Below are 22,682 nucleotides of genomic sequence, written 5' to 3'. Positions count from 1 at the left end.
GTATTTGGACCAACTCTATGCAAACCGATTTTTATCCAGAGAGCTGTTATCTAGTGTTAGGTTGGGAGTCTGAATTCTTGGAGTCTATTCTCCTTCTGCCATTGATTTCCCACTCCACCCCTTTGGCTGGGGAGTGAGTTTTTACTATGAAGAATAAAGTCAGCCTGTCAACCACCTACCAGCTAGGGGTACAAAGACAGTTACATTTGTTTGGGACTTGACTCATCCAGAATGCAGGGTCAGTGGGAAGCTGGGAAGCTGCAGAGAGAGTCTGATACGAGCCGATGATGGAGTGCGCGTGAAGGAAGTGACTAAAGACCCGGGGAGCCTTTAGTCACCCATTTACAAATACGTTTTGAGTGTCTCGTAGGTGCTAGGGTTAGAGCTGGTGCCTGCCTCCCAGCTTATGCTGAAAAGGGGAAACGTGGTTATAGAAACATCTAAGTGTAGTAGCTTCATGGAGTAGGAGGGGCTGGGATAGGAGCGGTGCAGGGTGCAGTGGAGGCGAAGAAGGGAAGCGGTCATTCCTCTCCATGGAGAGAGGAAAGGCTTCATTAGCGGTGGTCTTAAGTGATTAGCTGGGTCTTGAAAGACAAGCTGGTGATTTGATGGGAGCAGGTGGTTCTGGAAGAAGTATGGGCCAAAGCCAGAAGGCCAGGAACTTCCAGTAACTGGCATGGCTGGAGCTTATTTGGGGAGGTGGGCAGGGAACAGATTATGGACCAGTCCTTCTGTGGCCCTGCTCAAAAACTGAGATTTGATCCTTTCAGCCGTGGGGACCACTAAAGAATGTTAAGCTGGGGACATGGCCTGGCTTGTGCTTTGGAAAGACCACTCTGGCTGCCATTTGGAAGATGGGTGAGGAAAGGAATGGCTGGCTGGAGGCAAAGGTCCCAGCTGGGAGATGTTACAGCAGGCCCAGGTATCCAGGACCTAGGCTAATGCAGAGCCACTGGAGGAGGAGATGTTAAGTACAAAAGCCTGACTGAAAGCCTTTTCCTCATTGATACCTAAAACGTGATCTTTGGGATTAATTCCTTTGTATTACATTTAATAGTCAGGGATTCATTTCCTAAGAGAACAGCCTGGGATTTAAGAGCATGGACCCCAGAACTAAATTACTACGGTTCAAATCTCTAGTGTACCATTTACTAGCTTCGCCACCTTGGGCAAGTTATTTGTGCCTCAGTTTCATCATCTATAAAATGGAATGACAGTAAGCATATCTACCTCATAGAGTTACTGTATGGATTAATTAAGTAAATACAGGTGGAAGATTTAGAATAGTGCCTGGTATGTACTGAGCACTATCTTTATTAATTCATTCACATTAAGGCCTGTTCCAGCAGTCCTCTGCTAATATAAAAATGCTATTGGCATAGATAGCAATAATATTATGTCATTGTATGGTACTTTACAAATTATACCATATTATCTCATTTAGAGTTAGCACTCATAGCATCGTGCTAGAGTGACTTCCCCATTTACAAACGAATCAAGAACAGCTCAGAGAGGCTCATGGATTTGCCCAGAGTCTGAGGTGGTATCTGAACCTGGCCTGTTTTCTTTTGATAAAGTGTATCAGAGTGAGAACACTATACTCCCGAGGCAGGGGGAAGACACTGAGAGGAAGAGGAAAGTGCAAAAAGAGGAGTTGGCGCCCCCAAGATAAACTTTATTTCCTTACAGTTTTGGCCAGGCCCAATCCTCCAGGAGTCACTTTTCATTTTCTCAAACATCTAGGCCGATGTTTCCAATTTGACTGGCACCCAACTTAAACACCATGATGAAACCTGAGCCAGGAGAGTGAGGTCTGTCGCAGCATTTGGGTTAATCATTTATTAACACCACCTTAGCAGTTGTCCATGTGTAAACAGCTGGCTTATTTTTGCTGAAACCTGGAGCTAGCATGTCAGGCTGAGCAAATATTTGACAAGCAGAGAAAGGCCCCAGTGTGGAATGCACTTTCTTTTTCTTATCTTTTCATTTTTAAAATATATATATATATGTAAGTATGTATATTTTATTGATTTTAGAGAGAGATGGAGAGAGAGAGATAGAAACATTAATGACAAGAGAGACTCATTGATGGGTTGCCTGCTGCACGCCCCCAACTGGGGATTCAGCCTGCATCCCGGGCATGTGCCCTGACGAGAATCCACTGTGATCTCCCGGTTCATAGGTTGATGCACTGGGCTGGAATGCACTTTCTAACAAGCAGCTTGCAATTTGCTAAACCCAACACATAAGGGCCCTGGGAATTGGTGTGTTTTCAGCATCTGCCCCCAATTTCTCCTGGCCAAGTCGGTCAAAAACAGGAGTCCCTGATCCCTCTGTGCTGAATTAGGCCTTCTGCTTGTTAACCAAATAAATGATCTAAGAAGGCCCCAGCTGTTTCTCAGCCAGTAGTTCCCTCTTGCCCAAGCTAACAAGACGGGGACAGAAGAGACAGGGACAGAAGAGGCGCGGAGGCACATTGTTGTGGGAACTCCCCGGTGCAGGCCAACAAGGCGGCAGTGGGAAAATTTCCTGATCTAGGAACTCATTTGGTGCCTTGGGAAGAAGAAGAGCTCAACTGAGAAACAAGCCCTTCACTGGAAGGGAGAGAAAGAGACTTTTAATTCTTATTAAAAACCCGTGACAGATACCAAATAAAATAACCCCTACAAACCCAGGTCATAAGAGTTACCAGCATTTAGTGAGTCCCTCTTTACAATGCATCAGTGTGCTGGCGCTGCCAAATAGATACTATTATTATTCCTCTTCTACATATGTGAGCACTCAGGCTCAGGAGGTCAAGTAACTTGCCTAAAGTGACCCAGCTACGAAATGGTGAGCGGGATCCAGACCCAGACCTGAGTTAGTAGCTAATTCCATTCCACCGCGCTGCCTGTCAGGTATCAGTGAGGCAGTCTCACGTGATCAAAGGCCTGCCTGCAGGTGACACTGTAATCATGTTAGAAATAGCAGTGACAGCAGTGGTACTAGTGTTGCACGCATAGTCTATAAAGCAGTGATTCTTATTCTGGGGAAAATTAATTTCTTGGAAATTTAATGCATGGGTTATGTATATTTTTGGATAGAGAAAACAGGTCTCTTTTTCATATTCTAAAAAGGGAGCATAATGTTTAACAGGTGAGATCTGTTTTAAAGAGGGATTCACTGAAACAATTCTTGCTATCCAGGAGTTCAGAGGGTTAAAGCAGAACTAACAGGCACATGAGGAGAACACGCAGAGGGCAGAATAAATGAAACGATAGCTGACATTTTTCATTAGGTGCAGAGAATGCTGGGAGGCTGGGATGGGGAGTGTGGGAAGAAAATATGAAAATTCAGAGAAAGAATTAGAATAAGAGCATGAAGGCACTGTCCTAAGCTTTTCTGTTTCACGTCAATCCCTCAGGAGTAGAAACTACACCCAGCCAGGATTCTAACCTGGAAGATGGCGGGTTTCAGGGAACTTGGTTGGTGGTGGTGAACCTGTGAGATGCTCTTTCTAGCTACCCGCCCTCATTGCGGGTCCTCCGGCCTGTCCACTTCTCCCCGCCCTGCCCCGCATCGCGGCTGTGGTTTCCCACAGCACCAGGGACGGTGCACAGGGGCGTCTGAGTGGGGCCCTGGGGACTGTGACTTCTGCCACCGAGGCCGCGCGGAAAGGGTCGGTGTGCAGGCTTTTCTACTTTCCGCAGTATCTGATCTTGGGGTCCACAGGGTCATGAGCTCTGCTTTCTTATGTGACCCAAGTATTTGTCCTCGCTTTTGCCATTTAGAAAAAGGATCCTCTTCCTGCAAAATGCGCCCAGCCTGCACCGACAAAGACTACTTCTACACGCACACGGCCTGCGATGCCAGCGGAGAGGTGGGTAGCGCCGTCGGGGGCCCTCTTCCCGCTCCCTGGGCTGCATCACATTCAAAGTTCCTGCGGCCACTGAGGCTGCACCAGAGAAAACCCCAGAGGCCTGCAGAGTGACACAGGACCAGAGGGTGCAAAGGAGATGGCCTCACTCACTCTCAGACCAGAGACTGGTTTTGCCATCTGTCCCCCGCCGGTTCAGAGAGCCATTCAATTTCTTCCCGTTTCTCCCTTCGCTTAGCCCCTCTGCACAATAATTGCCTGTCTCCTGTGCACACTATTTCCTCACACACTCGTCAGACTCGTTCCCTCTTCTTGGCTCACGGGAGAACAGCCTGGCTTGGCCCTGCTGGTTCCTTCGCACCTTTACTCCCCCCCCCCCCCCACCCGAAACCTTCCTTTGCAGTCTGCTGTGCTAGGCCCTGTGCTCCAGAGGGAATCAGAGAGTCTAAGACCCTCAGGGAGCGTGGAGACAGCAGGAAGACGGGCCTGACTGAGGCAACAAGATGTGCAGGGTCCTGGGGACCCCGGACTGGCAGGACTGACTCCCCAGGGAAGGCCTCTCTGAGGAGGTCATTTGTTCATTCCAACAGTCAGCCACTGTGCTAGCACCAGGTACACAGCAGCTACAAAACCACGGAACGTCTACTCTCAGGGAGTTAATTCTTGTTGGGGAGCAAGTGGAGAGACAACAGATAAATAACAAACGGGTCTGCAGGTCACAGCCACCCCTGAGAACTGCCTGCTCTTCTCATTCCAACTGCGACTGTGACTCAGGCCTGCAGGGGCCCATCCTCCGCCCAGAGGCTCCCAGCAGGTGGCAGGGTGCGAACATTTACTGTCATAATGTGACAAATACACCGGATGGTAGTAAGTGGGAGGAAGAAAAGATAGAAGGGAATTAGAAGATAGAGAGTGACAGAGTGGAGAGCTTTGCAGAGAGGGCAGGGACCTGAGTGAGGTGAGGGGAGCCATAGTCCTGTCCAGGCCCAGGGCGCAGCAGCTGTAGAGGAGGCGGGCTTGTGACTGGTGAGCCTGCTGAGTGCGAGGAACAGCGGCCAGCTCCAGGGGTGGCTCCAGGGCCTGAGTGGAGGGTCTGTCTTAGATCAGACGCTCTGGATGTACTGTCTGCCTCTCTAAAGCAGAGCTTCCCGAGGAGACAGAATCAGGAGTCAGGAAAGCTGCATTCACTGAGCATGTGCTTGGCTGTTAGCATGCACATGTTTGCTGGCTGGCTGAATTCTGCCTATTAAGCACAGGATAAAGGCTGGTCTTAGCAGCGACTGTTTATCACAGTCATCCTTCATCCCCCCTCCCCCCCCCCTGCCCCAGCTCTTGTCTCGTGTTTGGAGCATCATCTCCTTCCCCAGCAGCGAGTGGGAATGGCCGTGTATCTTATCAGCTGCACCCCAGACTCAGTTCTGCAGCATCTGGTGTTCTGTCTGATCGCGTAAAAATGGCCATCATGTGACTGCTGTTCTGTCTCTCTCACCATCTCTGAGTCTTCAGGTCTGACATATAGATGTATTAGCTTTCTGAATAAATGCAAAAGCAAAGACAGCACCCAGGGGACAAACTGGGAATCCCATCCATGCCTTTCTGTGCTCTGGGATTTACCATCCGCTTGTCCTGTGACCTTGGTAGTAATAAGATTCTACATTGGAACCCGAGCTTTCTCTGAAGACAACTGGTCCCCCAACTCCATGTCACACAAGTCGCTATTAGGTATTTCCCCCTTCATACAGTCAAATGCATTTCCTGAGCCCGGCGCTGGGCTAGGTGCTTGGGATACATCAATGACCAAAACAAAGATCCCCGGCCTGGTGGAGTTTGCATTACAGCCCAGAATCTCCCCATCCTCCAAGTCAATTTTCCTAAAGATGTGCTAAGCTATGTACAGGCTGAGCCGTCCTTGATCCATCTCTGCAGACACAGCTCATGTACAAATGGGCCCAGCCGAAAATCTGTAACGAGGATCTCGAGGGGGCGGTGAAGCTGCCTGCCTCCGGCGTGAAGACCCACTGCCCGCCATGCAACCCAGGCTTCTTCAAAACCGACAACAGCACCTGCGAGCCCTGCCCTTATGGCTCGTACTCCAACGGCTCCGGTAACCCCCTTTCCTGCCTCGTCTTGCATCTCACCCATTTGCACAGCACCCCCAGGGTAGTCAGCTGTCCTTCCGAGGTGGTCAGCACAGACTGGAGGACTAAGTTCAGGAGACGAGCAGTCAGGGTGGGCTCTGTCTGTGGTCACAGTCACACTTGAGAATGAACTGCCTGCTCTTCTCATTCCAACTGCGACTACGACTCAGACCTGCAGGGGCCCCATCCTCCCCCCAGAGGCTCCTAGCTGGTGGCAGGGCGCTAACCGGATGGCCTGGGAGCTGGGATGACCAGCTGGACACATGTGAGCCATGCTGCAGAGAGGAGTTGGGGGAATTTGTGTCCCTATTCATGTGAATGCATGTACTGCTCATAACGTGACAAATAACATGAAGCATTTGGATCAGATCAGAAGATACGTCTACATTTGGAAAGGAAAAATTAGATGGCGAGGAGGATAGCTGGGACATGGGAAGGAAGGGTCAGCCTGTGCAGCTTTTTGCTTGAATGTTTTGGGTCAACTTCATATCACTGTGCAGCGGTACTCAGCATTCCCTTGAATGGCTGCCCACGACATTGCCACTTGTCTGTGTGACAGCAGCCCCGGTCAGGGTGGCTGCAGCCTTCTTGCTGAATGCATGGATCTGTGGTCCCCCCAGATTGTAGCCACTGCCCAGCTGGGACTGAGCCTGTCTTGGGATTCGAATATAAATGGTGGAACACACTGCCCACTAACATGGAAACGACCGTTCTCAGTGGGACCAACTTTGAGTACAAAGGCATGACAGGTAAGAGCCTCTCCCCTTGCCACACACTCTCGACTCCCTGCACACCCCACCCACGGGGGTTCTTCCTATGTCACTTGTTTTCACACTTATGATATCTAGGAGGAAATGAGCTAACCGGGCCATGTATTCGCTGGAAAGTTCCACTCCTCATGGGCATATATTCTGCCAAATCCCCTTTCAGAGACAAAAACTGAACTAGAAATAGCATGCACATGCCCCAGAGGTCTTGCTCTGAGAGCTCCAGTCTCTGACCGAAGTAGTGGGACAGGTGTAACATGGTCGTGTCCGGCAGTGGTTCCAGAGTGTCATGTAGGCACACGCATGCCCTGCACCCAACATCACCGGGGCGTTAACTCTCTGCTCTCCTTTCCAGGCTGGGAGGTGGCCGGGGACTACATTTACACGGCAGCTGGAGCCTCGGACAATGACTTCATGATCCTCACTCTGGTTGTGCCAGGATTCAGGTGAGGAATGCCAAACTAAGGGGAAGCCAGCACCACCTTGGCCACATGCATGTCCCACGTATCTTGGAATGCGGTAGGGAGAGGGCTCTGCTTGCTGACGGAGCAGTTCAGACAGAGGGAGCATGACAATGGTCCGACAGTGTGAACCTGAACCTGACCCACAGTCTAACCTACCTACCACTCTCCAATCCCATCTAGCTCTTTCCATTCACTGGCCACATGCTACTTAAAGTCTTCCTCCTCACAGCATCAGATACAATTAAAAAAAAATTTTAATAGGACCAGAAGTGCCCATAGACAGTTCATTTTTATTTGGAGCAAGTAGATTGGGAGGGATTGTTCTTATCATATTTATCCACTTACTCAAGAAGACTTAGGACAAAAAGCAATTTGTTTGCTATTAAAAAAAACACACACTATAGGCAGTGTGGGACCATGGAATGAGCACTGGACTGGAAGACAGGGCACTTGAACGTTGCTACTTACTCCTACTGGCTTCCCGGACCTGGGAGTCATCGTGCCCCTATAGGCGTTAGGCCCTGGTCTGTAAACCAGGGGGACTGACAGTGTGGATGTGGACTAACTCAGGCTGAGATGACTCTTCAGTCCACTTGTTAGCACAACTGTGAGCTTGGGCCTGCCGGTCCTCAGAATTCAAGCAAATGGCCAAAGCCAGGGAAAGGCCCTGAGTGGATTTTCAAAGCCCAAGTGAACTCTTGTGCACTTGGAAGATGAGGGGGAATCAATGACTGGGCTTCCTGATTGCCAGGCTGGCCTCTCCATTCCCTCCTCCAAGCTCCTTCCTTCCCATCCCTGCCACGGGGCTCGGTCCACGGTGAGGCTCAGAAGGTATTTGTTTCCCTTAACACGTTACTCAGGGCTGAGCAGATATAGTTCATGTTTGAGAGATAAGAAAACTCTTTAGGCTCTTATGGGGGCATGTTTCGATTTGTAAATCTGATCACCATAGTAAAGGCTTCTGCACCTCACCCACTCCCTCCCCGCTCTGGCTTTGTAGATGGCTCTCTCTTCCCCAAAGGAAGGAGCAGCCTGAGAACTTGGCTGGAGAGATTACAAGCGGAACTCTCTGCTCATTCAACCTAGGCAAAGCTCTCGCCATCCCCAAGAGAGAGCTGCTAAATGAATGTAGACAGTGTGCATCTCATGATCGCTGTGCTTCTACAGCGTAATGCCACGTTCATCACCTGGGGGTCACGTCAATGTGCGATTCTGACTCGGGGGGTCTAGGAGGGGCCCAAGTTCTGCATCTCTAATGAGCTCTAAGTGACGCGATGCTGCTGGTCTGGGGACCGCACTCTACTTGTGAGGCTACATGGCATTTTACACGGCACCTCCACATCTGGTATGACTGTGGATCTCACCTCAGTGATGGGAGGTAAATAAGAAAGATATTATGACCTCCGTTTTACAGATGAGAAAACTATAGTTTGGCTATGTCAAGGGCACATAGCTAAGGGGCAGGATTGGACTTTGTACATGCTCTTTCCAACATACCAGGAGCTTAATCCTGCCGCCCCCCATCACGCCCCCCAGCAGACCTTTGCTGCTCTCTGGGCTCTGCAATAAGCACCGCCCGGCCTCTGAACTGACTTTTAACTTCTGGCCCGCAGACCTCCACAGTCGGTGATGGCGGACACAGAGAACAAAGAGGTGGCCAGGATCACATTTGTCTTCGAGACCATCTGTTCTGTGAACTGTGAGCTCTACTTCATGGTGGTATGTTTTCCTTTCTTTGCTTGCGATGGGGTCCCCAGGAAGGGCTATTGGGAGGGCTGGCCTCCTCCTCCGCCCCACTGGTGCATCAACATAACTGACACCTCTGCTCGTAGTGATTTCACAGGGGAGGGCCCAGGCTGTCCGTCAGGGGCTTCCCCATTTAACATGGGTCTGGCCAACTGTGATGGCCCCCGGGATGGCAACGGCATGAGTGGCCTCTTCCCCAGCAGCCACCCGGCCATCGTGCCTTCTTCACTTGTCTGTCATGGGTTCAGGGGGTGAATTCTAGGGCCAACGCTCCCGTGGAGACGTGGAAAGGCTCTAAAGGCAAGCAGTCCTTCACCTACATCGTTGAGAAGAACGCTTCCGTGAGCTTCACCTGGGCCTTCCAGCGGACCACTTTCCACGAGATCGTAAGCGCCTCCCCTTCTTCAGACCCCGGGCTCCCAGAGAGACCTCTGAACCCAGGAGGATCCTTAGCATTAGTTTGAGTGGGAGTGGGAGGGTCTGACCCCAAGGATTAGAAGGATCTTAAGGGGTCAAGCAGAGAACTGCCTATTCCAGGCCCCTGAAAAGCATCTAGCCTTGTCCTAACCTAATGCCTTACTTTGTCCCTACAGCAGCCCTGCCCTGAGGGCGAGTGTATGTCTCACCTGGTACACCTATTCATCCCTGCTGTTGTTTTTAATAATAACAACTCTGGTTTTATTTTTTTCACTCAACATAATGTAAATTAAAGACCTGCCTTTTTCTTTTCTTTCTTTCTTTTTAAAAAATTTATTTTAGAGAGAGAGGAAGGGAGAGGGTGAGAGAGAAACATCCATGTGAGAGAGAAACATCCATGTGAGAGAGAAAACATTAATCAGTCATTTCCCACACATGCCCCAACCGGGGACTAAACCTGGGTATATGCCCTAACTGGGAATCAAACCCGTGACCCTCTGTGCGCGGAATGCAATTCCAATGAACTGGGCCACACAGACCATGGGCAAGACCTGCTATTGGAGCTTAGCCACACTGGCCATGGGCAAGACCTGCTTTTTTCATATAACAGTATCTACTGCATATTCCCCCATGGCACTTAATATTTTTAGACATCATTTTTAAATGGTTCAGATTTGCTTTAAAAATGACACTAAATGTACATAAAGGGCTACTGTTAAGTGAACAAGAAGAATAAGGTGCTTATCAGATTTTTCTCTATTACAGGATAAAAAAGATCAAGCAGTAATTTACTATTTCCAGAGAACTCAATTGCTGCTGGTGTCCCACGCCTCTGCCCGCTCTCCTCTTGTTTCCTTGTTTCCAGGGCAGAAAGTACACCAGCGATATCGCCAAGATCTATTCCATCAACGTCACCAATGCCATGAATGGGGTGGCCTCCTACTGTCGGCCCTGCGCCCTGGAAGCCTCTGACATGGGCTCCTCCTGTACCTCTTGTCCTGCTGGCCACTACATCAACCGGGATTCAGGAACCTGCCACTCCTGCCCCCCTAACACCATCCTGAAAGCCCACCAGCCCTATGGAGTCCAGGCCTGCAAGCCCTGTGGCTCGGGGACCCAGAGCAACAAGGTGCCAGCAGCGTGTCATGCATCCTCACCCCAGCCTCAGAGGGTGCCAGGTCCAAATGGGGTTCTGGAGGGGCTGACCCCCAAGCATTCCCATGGCCTACTCCCAGGGTGCAGTCCTAGAGGACACCCATCCAGGCTGTGACCAACTTACCTGCAGAAGTTGGCAGTCAGGGGCTAGGCCTCAGTCGTGGACAAGTCTCATCTTCAAGAGATGGGTAAGGGAGATCTGTGACGGTATGGTCCAGAGGGTTATTTGGCATCTGAGCAGAGGCCTGAAGGGAAGAAATAGTGGAACCTGTGGCTCCAATTCAGACCTACTTCACTCCAGCCTATTATCATGGGAATCTGCCCCCTCTCCTTTGGGAAGGTAACCCACCTTTGCTGGGACATAGGGTTAACTGGCATTGCTGTCCTCTATCCAAGTGGTTTCTTATAAAGCAGTGCAGTTGGCCACGTACTGTCTGAATCTAGGAAAGTACTACGGCTAAAAGCTCTTAAGCGTTCATTAATGCTTTTAAGTGAATTTGTATTTTACTGACCACAACCACATGGGCATACATCTGTAAGGCATTATGTACAGTCTGCAAATGTTGCTCAGTTTAGCTGTGCAGTAAGTGCAACCTTCTGCAGATCCTGGCAACCTCTTTGGGGCTTCCTGGACTTCAGCCACACACTTGTTCTCCTCGGGCTCCCTCTGCTGCCAAGGGAGGGAATGACAGCTGTGTAAGGCAGGGCTGAATGAGGACCCTAAAGCGGAGTAAGGAAGGGGTTTATGGGGAATAAAGCCCCCTTTGAAGTTCAGTTTCCTACAGAGACGCTGGGAAAGAGGAGTTAGGGTTCAATTGGTTTTAAATGGAGGGAGGGAGAGTCAAGGCTTGTAGTTTCTCTCCTGCCATCTGGACTCCCTTCTTCGAGTTAGCACCTCGTTTGTTGCCTTCTGCCTGAAAGTAAGAACAGCTATCGTGTGCCTTGAGAGTTCTATAATCTAAGCATAGGGACAAAGCTATGGAATCTGATCCAACTACTTACTAGAAAACAACGGGTTTGGGTTCGTGCATCATACATGTGCTAATGATTGAATGGCAAGATGTACATAAGCCCCACCAGCTGCTGTTTCACTTCTTTTGTGCCTTCCCGCACTCCTCGCTGCTTCTTCTACCCACGTGGGCTGCCCCGGGCTGGGTCTCTGCTGCGGTCCCCTCAGAGGCCCTTCCGCAGCTGGCCTGACCGCCCTTTTCCCCTCAGATCCACTCTCTGTGCTACAACGACTGCACCTTCTCAGTCAGCTCTGGGAGCCGGTTGTTAGACTACAACTTCTCGGCTCTGGCAGACCCTGTCTCTCTGGCTGGAGGGCCAAGCTTCACTTCCAAAGGGCTGAAATACTTCCATTACTTCACCTTCAGTCTCTGTGGAAACGAGGTAAGTTGTGCGAGAGCCGATGGTGTGAGAACAGAAAGGGGTTACCAGTGGACCAGAGCCAAGAGATGGACACAGAAGGAAAGCTAGCAAACCTTCAGGCAGGAGATTGAGGAGATTAAAGGCTGGCAAATGATTACTACTGTACTCTCTTTGAGGACTCCCTCCTTTAAAATTAAGTCATTCGGATTATAAAAATTTAGGAAAATAAAAGTGTTTTAAGTAAGTTGTCCATTTACTCCTCCCTGACCTCCATTCCCTCATGAGTATATAAAAACTGTGCAGGAGGGAAAGAGAGAGATAGAAACATCAATGATGAGAGAGAATCATTGATGGGCTGCCTCTTGCATGCCCTACAGTGGGGATCGAGCCCACAACCCGGGCATACGCCCTTGACCGGGATCAAACCTGGAAACCTTCAGCCTGTAGGCCAACGCTTTATCCTCTGAGCCAAACTGGCTAGGGCTCTCCTAATGATTTTTTAAAAAATGGAATAGGTTCCACTTGGTCCTAAGATGGCCTATCTCAAAGCAGGGGAGGGGCTAGTGATGGGGTCTGGGAAATGCTTCAGAGACCAGCATGGCGAAATCACTGCACCAAGGGAGACACAGAGAAGGAATGGGACCCAGGCCAGATGTTCAGAAACCTTCCTTGGGATCAGTTACATATTTCAGTATCTGCCTAGAAAACTGGCATTAAGGGCAAGGAAGGCCCTTAATGGATAGATGAGATCTCCCAATCAGTTTCCACCATTACAACTGTGCTCCTATAGGGTCCCCACATGACTCCAACGAAACAAAAAGACTGGGATCCCCTGGGCCAGAGTTCCAGAAACTAGGACACCTAGACCTTATTTTTAGCTTTTTTTTTTTTTTAAGCTCCTTATAATTAGATCTGGGATGAATCATTCCACTGCAACATGCCATTAGAAGGCTAAATATTTTAGACCAAAAAAAAAAAAAAATGTTCCCATTCCCTCTGAAAGCTCTGTGACCATTCTCTCCTTCCTATTTCTTCCTCCCCACACCCCCCTTCCCAGGGTAAGAAAAGGGCTGTGTGCACCGAGAATGTCACTGACCTCCGGATTCCTGAGGGGGAGGCTGGTTTCTCCAAATCCATCACGGCCTACGTCTGCCAGGCGCTCATCATTCCTCCAGAGGTGACAGGCTACAAGGCCGGCGTGTCCTCGCAGCCTGTCAGCCTCGCTGACCGGCTTGTGGGTGAGTAGCCCGGCTGCTCCAGCCTGTTTGCGTGTGTACGCCTGGGAGGCCTGAAAGAGAGAGTGAGGCTACCAGGCTCCGAGAAAAAGGGCTCAACCTCTGACCTGTTTCCTATTCATCCCGGGGTGCCTACTGCCCCCCGGGGGCTTCTGACAAGCCCGCGGTTCACCCTTTCATGAGCCACTAGGGGATGTGATGAGATGAAGGAAGGCTGGACGTTGACAGGAGTGAAAGAATTGAAGTGGCTGCCGGTGAGAACTAATCAGGAGCTCTGATTTGGCAGGGGTGGCAACATACATGACTGTGGATGGAATCACTTCTCCAGCTGATCTGTTCCACCCAGAATCCTTGGGAATACCGGACGTGATCTTCTTTTATAGGTGATGATGGGAGGCCGGACTAATGCAAGTGAAACTTAGGGCTCCTCCACAATTTCTGTTGCATGCCCACCCCCTTCTAGCCACTTAATACTTATCAAGCCAGACCATGCCCAAGGTCTAACAGGTCTGCCTGGCAATGATAGTTGACAGCTGGGAGTCCACTGATCCCAGCTTCTTGGTATTCCTGGGCAGGTCTGCCTTGGAGGCAGGGAGTAGCATTGGATGGTCTGTAGACTTCTCTTCTCATCTAAGGACACTCAGTGCTCTGCACACGCTGACCTTTCCCAGACCAGCGCATTTCCCCTTGACCTCATCTTCCAGATCCCTACTTGCTCCAAGTAAACACATCCTGTACACTCCCTGAGTGTCAGGCTACAGCCCAAGTCCTGACTTGCCCAGGTTGACTTCCCTTAGTGGCTCTCCAATGGCACAGGTGAGTGACTCGTTTCCCCCATGGGGGCCGGCTTTCACTGCAGGTCCAATGAGGTGACTCAGTCCTGCAGTTCTGGGAGGGCCACCACCATCCGAGTCAGATGCAGTCCGCTGAAGCCTGCCCCGGGAAGTCTGTCCCTGCCCAGGTAAAGGGGTAACAAGGTCGCCCCTCCTTGGACTTGTTCCATCCAAGAGGCAAAGATCACCAAAAAAGAGCAAACAAGAAAACAGTCTGAGACCCATTACTGGGCTCTTGGGAACACGGTTGTGCTCCAAACCCTCCATCTTCAGATGTCGAGAATGGAGCAGAGGGAAGAGGCAAAGCTGCCCTCACATTTCCAGACCGTTAATGGGGCAGCTGCAGAGCAAAGTGGCAAACTGCAGGGGCTGAGAGCCAGGTGTCATTCATCTCCCCAGCTCACAAGCTCTGTTGTCGTGGATACATTTCCCCTCTTCCATAGGCTTCTTCTCCCTATTTATAACTCGGGGATAAGAAGTTCCCTCGGGGGGTTCTTGTGAGAATGAAATAAGACACTGAGACTTGAGGACTTCTCAGGGTGCCTGGTGTGTACTATCTAGAATTAGGATTAATAAGGGTTTAGGTTTAGGGAATCACAGAAATCCCTCCATGACTAAAAGATCCAATTCTGAGTTCAAGAGCTGAGTGCAATAAATGGACAATTCCCAAACTAATTTAATTACAGCACCCCTCATTTCTGCCTCCCTTCTTCTTTTTCACATAACACCAGCTAACATCTAGGGGCACTAGTGTCTTGGGGGAGACAGTTTGGGAAACTCTGTTCCTAAACATCTGAGCAGGGAGATGGGGAGCAAGACAGGACATTTGGCTCAACAATGTCAGATCCCAGTTCTTGTTGTCAGCATCACAGGAAGAACTAAATATCCATGACCTAAAGTCCATTCTTGACTCCCATCGCCCGGAAGCTGCATCCAAGTGGCTTTTGCAAAATGACACACGTCGAGGGGGAGAACAGGAGCCTCTGAGGCATTGGCTGGGCAGCATGCGAGAGCCCAGACACCTTCCATTGGCTCTCATGTGATGTCAGCAGAAACGCACAGGGTGGGGAGCCCGGTGGAGGTCAGGGAGGCATCTTGTCATCAGGGAAATTAGAGAGCAAAACCTGAGTGAAGGCCTAGTTGGAAGGATCCTGATGAGGCTAACAGTTTGGCAAGAAGATGGAGCAGGCAAGCTCTGCGATGATAGACTCCAAGCAGATTTTCTCCACCAATCTGGCGAGTGAGCGCAAGTCTCCTCTTTGCTTTCTAGAACGTGCCCTGATGGGACCTGTGACGGCTGTACCTTCCACTTCCTGTGGGAGAGCGCAGCCGCTTGTCCGCTCTGCTCGGCCAATGACTACCACGCTATCACCAGCAGCTGCGTGGCTGGGGTCCAGGTAGGTTTCTCTGCTTGGAGACTTCCCTGGAGAGAAGGGAATGTGATATCTGAGTTGCTTGTTTTTCTCCCCAACAGAAGACTACCTATGTGTGGAGAGAACCAAAGCTCTGCGTGGGCGGCAACTCCCTGCCTGAGCAGAGAATCACCATCTGCAAAACTATCGATTTCTGGCTGAAAGTGGGCATCTCTGCGGGCACCTGTACTGCCATCCTGCTCACCGTCTTGACCTGCTACTTTTGGAAAAAGAATCAAAAGTACATGATGATGGGTATTGGAGTTTGGGGATGGACAGGGCTGGGAGATCATCTACGAGTAAATTCATGGAGCTTTTTTCTGGAGTCAGCCCACAGACTCCGTGACCCTGGCCAGAGGCTTGCTGAGCCACTTATTCTGGGTACGCCTTGGTTGTCCTGACTCCTGAAGAGGGATGGTACCACTTGGCAGTCTATAAATAGCTGTTAAGAGTTTCCAAAGCAAAGCAAGGGGCATCCTTAATTTGTTGTTAATAATAAAAGTGACCTTATAATTCCAATATTTCTATTAAGCTTTTAGATCAAAGAAACAGCCAGCCTTAAGGAAAAAAGGTCGCTGACCCAGGAGCCAAGATTGCTTTGTTATATGCCCAGCCTAACACCACTTTCTATGCTTGAGTTTCCTTACCCATGGAATGGGAAGATCTGCTCATAGCCCATCTTCTCTCCCTCTTTCTGCTTATTCCACATTTTGGTGTCTTGTCTTTCCCCTTCCTGTCTCACAGACTAGAGTACAAGTACTCCAGGCTGGTGATGAATGCTTCCCTCAAGGACTATGACCTGCCAGCAGCCGACAGCTGCGCCATCATGGAAGGCGAAGACGTGGAGGATGACCTCCTCTATACCAGCAAGAAGACCCTCTTTGGAAAGATCAAATCATTTACCTCCAAGGTAGGGAGCCTGGCCAGCGCTCCGAGGTCCGCCTGGAGGGCTGGAGAAGACACCAGTCCATGGGCGCTGAATGGCCCCACGTTGTTCCGGGAGCACTGCTTTGTTCCTCACCCGCCACACTCTCTGTTCCCCCCACCCTGAAAATCCTGGCTTCTGCCTTCTGTATTTTCATACCAATACTCTTTTCCCTGGGGCCCAAGGCTGCTCTTGACCAGGCTCCTTCTCTCCCAACTCCAGTTGATGAACTGTTTGGGCCTTTCAACTTCCAGGAGGAGTAGTGAACCATCCATGTTGTAAGAATCATTTCCCCCCTTTCTTTTCTTTTGGAAGGAGGGGAAGAGGTGATCTCGAGATCAACTTCTGCTAGAAGGTGATCTCTGCTGGCCAGTGGCGGGTGCTGTTCCCCAAATGTTTGGCCTTCGCCCCCTCGGGGCTGAGTCATAGCTAAGTCTAAGCTGCTCAGCACTGAGCAATTCTGACCTGGGAGTGCTGGTTTCCGTGGGTGGGTGAGTGAGTTGGAAGCTCATTAATACAAGTCAGACAGCACTGTCACTGGGCGTGAGGCCAGCGGTGAGCATCCAAGCAACTCCTCCAGGGCCACAGCAGCCCCACTCAGCCAGTATCCACACGTCACTGGTGCTCAGAACCCACTCATCCCAACAGGTGTGAGTAGGGTGGTGAGTAAGACAGTAGGAAAGGCCAGGAGGGATCGGGAGCAAAGAAAGGGGCGGGGGGGGGGGCTCAGACAGCCAAATCTCATATCCTTTGTGCTGACCTACCAGGGTGGCTCCTTGGCCTCCCTAGGCCTTGATTTTTTAAATTTATTTTTTATTGGTGGGAGAACAATTTACCCTGGGACACTAGAGTCTTTCTGGAACTTCCACAAAGATGTAAAGCAGAGGGTTTTAAATATTTCTCTTATCCTCTGGCTAACTGAAGGGAGCAAGAATAGAGGGAACCTTATGTCTATGTTTCCACGGAGCCACTGAAAGCAGGAATTCCATAAGGGTTCCTTCTGTCACCTCTTTTCCATTTCTCTCCTTTGTTCCCCAAACTTGCCCCTGTGCAGCAGCCAGCTCCTGTCACCATCTCTCTTTCAGAGGACTCCTGATGGATTTGACTCGGTGCCACTGAAGACATCCTCAGGAGGCCCAGACATGGACCTGTGAGAGGCACTGCCCTGCCTCTCCTGCCTCCTCACCTTGGCACAACACCTTGCAAGCCGGTGGCGATTTGGTGCCAGCTTCCTGCAACACCCACTGCTGGAAATATCTTTATTGTGGCCTTATCAGAAATTTGAACTTTAGATCCTTTGTGTGTTTTTTATAGAGTATCCAAACTCTCCTTTATGCTTGCCTCAAACCTGCCAAATATACCCAACTTTGTATATTACTCCCTTGCTTGCATCTTGTTTCCCAAAATGGGCCAGCCATCAGAGCCATAGCTTCACCTGCTCATAACTCTTACAGCCCTAGAATGAAAAGCATTCTCTTTTCTGTCCTCTTATTAAAGGGTGAAAGCAGCTGGGAGTTTCCCTGATCATGTACCCTCGCTCTTGATCTCTTTAGGAGAGAGGCTGGGTGAGGAGGGTTTTGGTGTCCCTGGTGCGCCATCTTCATGGCGGCCTGGCTTCATCTCTCCTGGGTAAATAGCTCACTCTAAGTGTAAGGGATAGGCTGAGGGCTGGGTGAGTAAGGCCTGGGTAAGAAGGCTTATAAGCACAAAGAGAGGCAATAAGGAAGGTTTGGTTTTGTTCTTTAAACTAGGTACTTCCTTGCTTTTCTTAAGTAAGAGAGAAATATTCTCACTGGAGCCAAAGAAAAAAGTTCCCTGAAAAATTGTCCAAGGCCCTAGTGGATCTACTCCCCCCGCGCTTTTTTTTTTTTTTTTTAAATCTCCCTGTGACACTGAAGAAAACTAGGTAAGCCCCAAACCCTGATGTCCTACTTCTTTTTACCCAGAGAGATAACAAATCCTGTCAGTGAGGACAATTCCCCATCCTTGAATGCCCCATTCCTAGAGGTTTGGGCCATATCATGCTACAGGGGTATCTTATTTTGAAAGAACATAAGGGGGCCATGGTTTTAACAGGGCCATACTAGGGGATCCAGCCCACAGTGGGAGGGACCTGAGGTGGTGATGTCAGCTTATAAGCGTAATTCTACTCAGCCACAGAGTATTTAACTTCTAGGCTGGCCAGAAAAGCAATCGACTCCCAGGCCCCAAACTCAGCAGCAGAACCAGATCAGTGTTTAAGGAGGAAAAACAAAGGAAGTTGAGCAAGTTCACCCAACTGGGACACTTCACACTTTCAAGCCCCTGTCCTCCCTTTTTCCTGTTCTCATCTTCTTTGTGTGCCAGCCCACTAAAAAGACTTTTGGCTCCAATTTCTGGCAGCATCCCTTTTGAAAGGTGAGTAAAGTGAGTGTCCTCTGTGGCCCTTTTCTCCACTCTTACACCTCCTATAAAGGATGAACTTTAGGATGGCAGAACCAGAGCAAGGGCTTAAATTTCCTTTTTTCTACCACCGACAATTCTCCCTCCATCATTATCAGACTAGAATGACCATCCCTTGGTCAAGGGCCCAGATGCCCATGGTCTGTGCCCATCTCCCTTCTTAAGTGGTCATTGGTGACCAGATGGTAGGAACGGAACACAGGTGGCGTTTCTAAGTGGTTCTTCTGCCACAAAATGATTTGCTGGTCTTCATTAGCCATTGCTGTCCCAGAAATGGTCTTCTAAAAGGGTCCGCAAGAACTGGAGCCCTACGTGACTCTGGCAAACAATGGCCCTTTGACTCATACACTAGAAGCTTTTCTTTGGGTATCCAAATTCTCCCCCTCTTGTGGGAGTCAGGCTCACAGATACTGTGGCCCGGTTGGAATTTCTCCAAAAGGATGCAGACAGCCAGCTCCTGAGCTCCAGCCCAAGGTTTTCTGCAGCCTCAGCAACACCCTGGACATCTGCTTGCCCATTGAATCACTTGCTTTTGGGACAGAGGCCACAGGATATGCTTAGACTATTCTAGGAGCTGTAGGACAAAGTACAGACCCCAGTGACTTCTGTATTATGACATCCTGAAACTGAATGTCCCCAGAGCAACCTCAAACCCCACTGAGGTAGTCATAGTACTTTAAGGATCTCCTTTGCACCATCCCTCATGTACTGACTACTGTGGATCTTCCCTGTGTCCTGTCAGGAATGCCTGAGTTATACTATCAGGTCTACCTGCAGCCCCCCTGGCAACTTAGACACATGTTAGATACTTTTTAATAGCTTTTTGGAGCTGTAATTCAAATACCACACAATTCTCTCAATTAAAATGCTCAGAATTGTGCGTGTATCACCACAATCAACTTTAGAATAGACACATGTTAGATGGTATATGGGAAAAGCCTTATGCCTTTAAGCTAAGGCTATAGTGGCATAGTCAAGGACCAGGGGATTTCTTATGCCAACAAAAGCTTTTTTTAATTTATTTTTTGTCTGACTCTACATTAAATATATGACTGACTATATTTATACAACAGAGACTTTGTAATGAATTTTTTCAGCTTTGTGAAACCAAATCTTTTTGTCTCATCAAGACTGGATGAATTTCCTTTTTTATTCTGTATTCCAAGAGTTTGTAGTTTATTAGGGGATGAATATTGCATGTCACATTTTTGTGTGAAATAAAAACATACCTTTCAAGTTGTTTTTCTTGAGCGTGGGCTGGATGGCGTGATGGGCAAGTGGGAAATGGTGAATGTCCTTGTATCTTAAACTGCAGAAGAGAAGCGTTCTGGATCCTTCAGAGAAAAGAGCATTCTCTAAAGCAACACACCCTGGGCTAGCAGCCTCTTACACCTGTTGAGGAACCAGCCACCAACCGAAGCGTCAGTTTCCACCATATAAAATGCATTTAATGATGCCTCACCTCCCAAGATTGGGTGAAGTCCAAACGAGAGGACACATCAAACACTTAGCCTGTTAGTCCCCTTCCTTTCCAGGTGAGCTTTCTCTCGGATGGCATTGAGGCCAGCCACATAAAGGGTCCACAAATACAAGTTAAATTAGCTTGTTTGGACCTAAGATGGGTTATTATGGACTAGATAAAATCCTAGACGGAGTCAGGAACCATTTCCCAGGATAGCTGGGTTATCCTGTTTCTGTTTTTCCTTCATTCTAGCTGAGGGCACTTAATCTCCTCAAAAGAACTTCTGCAGCTGGTTGGTCATGAGCCACATCTGTTTTGACTGAGTGGTACCTGGGTTGTACTGGTGGTTAAATATTTTAAATATAACCCCAGCTTATAGGGTAAAATCTGTAAGCTGAGGTGATATTTACCTTCCTCTTAAATATGCATATAAGTACAACCAATAGACACAAAACTCTGGGGAGGGAGGGTATGTATGGGGGAAGGGGCGGGGGAATGGTAAGATATGTACACAGATAATAATTTAATTAAAAAAATAAAAAATAAAAGGAAAGTAGAAAAGGCATCTGTGTGTCAAGCTTGAACTAAGTGCCCACCTAGTTCTCAAAACAGCCCTCAAAGGCGGGTACTGTTCACATTCTAACAGATGAACTGAACCTCCAATGGGTTTAGTCATGTGGCATGTAAGGTCCCCAGCAGCCTACCCTGACACTCTAACCATACTGAACTTTAGACTGCCCCTCAGTCACAGGCCGTTTCACACCTTCCTGCTGGCATATGCCTCTGCTCCTCCCCTTCCTTTCCACCTGATAGACCTCACCCCGTCTTCAAAGCCATCCCACTGTGACTTTTTCTGGTTCACCCACTGGGGATACAATAGGAAAGAAACAATTATATGGGCAAATTGCAGTTAATTTTTACTAATTCAACCATATACTGTACAGTGTCTCAATGCGTCAAACAAGAAGCAGACATGACCCACTTGAAAGTGTGTGTGTGTGTGTGTGTGTGTGTGTGTGATGGTGGTTTGGGGGGACGCGGGTTGGATGTGTAAATGATTTTAAGGGCTTCCCAATCACTGACCAAAGAAGTGAAACACATTGTCAGGTGACCATGCAAGAAAATACTAATGAATTGGTCTAAAACTTAGACATTTAATTGACTGAAAACCACAGAGCAACAATGGCTATTGCAGAAATATAGAAATAGATGGAGGCCTTGGTCAAATTGCAGTGTTGTCCTGATATGCCAAGGTTGCAGGTTCGATCCCCAATGAATGCATAAATAAATGGAACAACAAATCAATGTCTCTCTCTCAATAAGTTTTAAAAAATGGAGTACTGCATATACAAAACTTTATGGAAGTTATTCAAGGAGAGCCTGAAATATAAATACTTTCATTTTTATTGTTAAAGTTAATCCCACATGAAGTGCAATTTTTTGAACAATGCCATGTGGTAGGATAACTGATACCTCATTCCAATTCTAAGAGAGGAAAAGGCGGGGTCAAAGTCGCCAAGGTCCTGGCAGCGTTCCCTGAACCATGCTATTTTTAAATGGTTCCTCCTTGGTTATCCAAGGACAGCAACACCACCCTCTTTTGTTGACGTGACTCTCTGAGAGAAGAGAGTGAGCACTGAGAACTGGAGGTTAGGTCGTCAGGGAAAGACCAGTGGGGAGCCAAAAACCAGGATTTCAGGCTTTATTAGGGGGAAAACCTGCCGGGCTGTCTCGTAAGGGTAGAGCAGCAACCCGTGCAGAGGTGAGCACACCTTTTGAGGGAAGGAATGGGAAGGAGTGGGCTCTTAGAACACGGTCCATATAAGGTACACAGTTAGTCACTCAGGCCTAGGGCAAGGGTTTGGGGTATTTGGCAGGTGCTGATTGGTTAGTCAATGTATATGTCCATACAAGGTGCCTGGTTAGGTATTCAGTTATTTCCAGGATGCAGGTTACATCATACTCCACCCACCAGTTGGAGGAAGTGAGGATCTATCAGTCATTTTTGCCTAAAACGATGGGATACATGTCACTGTACTGTGAGAACCTAAAATCAATCAAGGGGTGAAGAGAGCATCAGAAAAGACTTCCTGGGGGAAGAAGAGATTAGCCAGTTTGAAGGAAAAGGAGAGAGAAACAGAGATTCAGGCAGAAAGAGCTTGTACGAAGGCTCAGAGGCAAGGAAGGGGAGCCACAAGAAGCTCAGGGGGGGAATGCCAAGAGATGGGGAACATGCATGAAGGACTTTGCAAGCCATGTTTGAAAATTCTCCTGAGAGTAGCACGTAGTCACTGAAGGCTTCAAGCAGGGGAGTGCGAGGTTAGGGCTTGTCAAATACTGAGAAATCCTATTTCAATTAAAAAAAAAAAAAAAAAAAAGAGGAACAAAAAGAGCAAAGAGTGTGTTAAAGTGAGGCCAGAGAGAGCTCTTCCACATTAGCCAGCTCTGGAAGATCCAGG

At 48.9% G+C, this 22,682-nt stretch overlaps 1 protein-coding gene across 6 annotated transcripts in view; it reads left to right on the top strand.

The window, feature by feature from the left end:
• The window catches only part of ELAPOR1 (endosome-lysosome associated apoptosis and autophagy regulator 1), a 42,972-nt gene extending 22,975 nt beyond the window's left edge, over positions 1 to 19,997 (top strand). For 2 of the 6 annotated variants that reach the window (XM_084866949.1, XM_084866948.1), the window contains exons 8-23: positions 3,771 to 3,859; positions 5,783 to 5,960; positions 6,615 to 6,743; positions 7,117 to 7,207; positions 8,839 to 8,944; positions 9,220 to 9,357; positions 10,254 to 10,517; positions 11,762 to 11,935; positions 12,972 to 13,152; positions 13,436 to 13,532; positions 14,009 to 14,110; positions 15,253 to 15,379; positions 15,457 to 15,635; positions 16,139 to 16,304; positions 16,542 to 16,597; positions 17,374 to 19,997. In XM_084866949.1, coding sequence (XP_084723075.1) covers positions 3,771 to 3,859; positions 5,783 to 5,960; positions 6,615 to 6,743; positions 7,117 to 7,207; positions 8,839 to 8,944; positions 9,220 to 9,357; positions 10,254 to 10,517; positions 11,762 to 11,935; positions 12,972 to 13,152; positions 13,436 to 13,532; positions 14,009 to 14,110; positions 15,253 to 15,379; positions 15,457 to 15,635; positions 16,139 to 16,304; positions 16,542 to 16,597; positions 17,374 to 17,473 — 2,177 coding nt within the window. In that variant the 3' untranslated portion in view covers positions 17,474 to 19,997. Of the gene's footprint in view, positions 1 to 3,770; positions 3,860 to 5,782; positions 5,961 to 6,614; positions 6,744 to 7,116; positions 7,208 to 8,838; positions 8,945 to 9,219; positions 9,358 to 10,253; positions 10,518 to 11,761; positions 11,936 to 12,971; positions 13,153 to 13,435; positions 13,533 to 14,008; positions 14,111 to 15,252; positions 15,380 to 15,456; positions 15,636 to 16,138; positions 16,598 to 17,373 lie in introns of those variants that run through there. The other 4 variants (XM_084866945.1, XM_084866946.1, XM_084866947.1 and 1 more) reach the window with 4 other exon arrangements.
• Positions 19,998 to 22,682: the final 2,685 nt, after the last annotated feature.

This window comes from Pipistrellus hanaki (genome assembly GCF_964339955.1).
Source record: "Pipistrellus hanaki genome assembly, chromosome: 18".
NCBI lineage: Eukaryota > Metazoa > Chordata > Mammalia > Chiroptera > Vespertilionidae > Pipistrellus > Pipistrellus hanaki.
The sequence above is the reverse complement of the archived record's forward strand: the minus strand, read 5'-3'. Positions and strand labels throughout refer to the sequence as shown.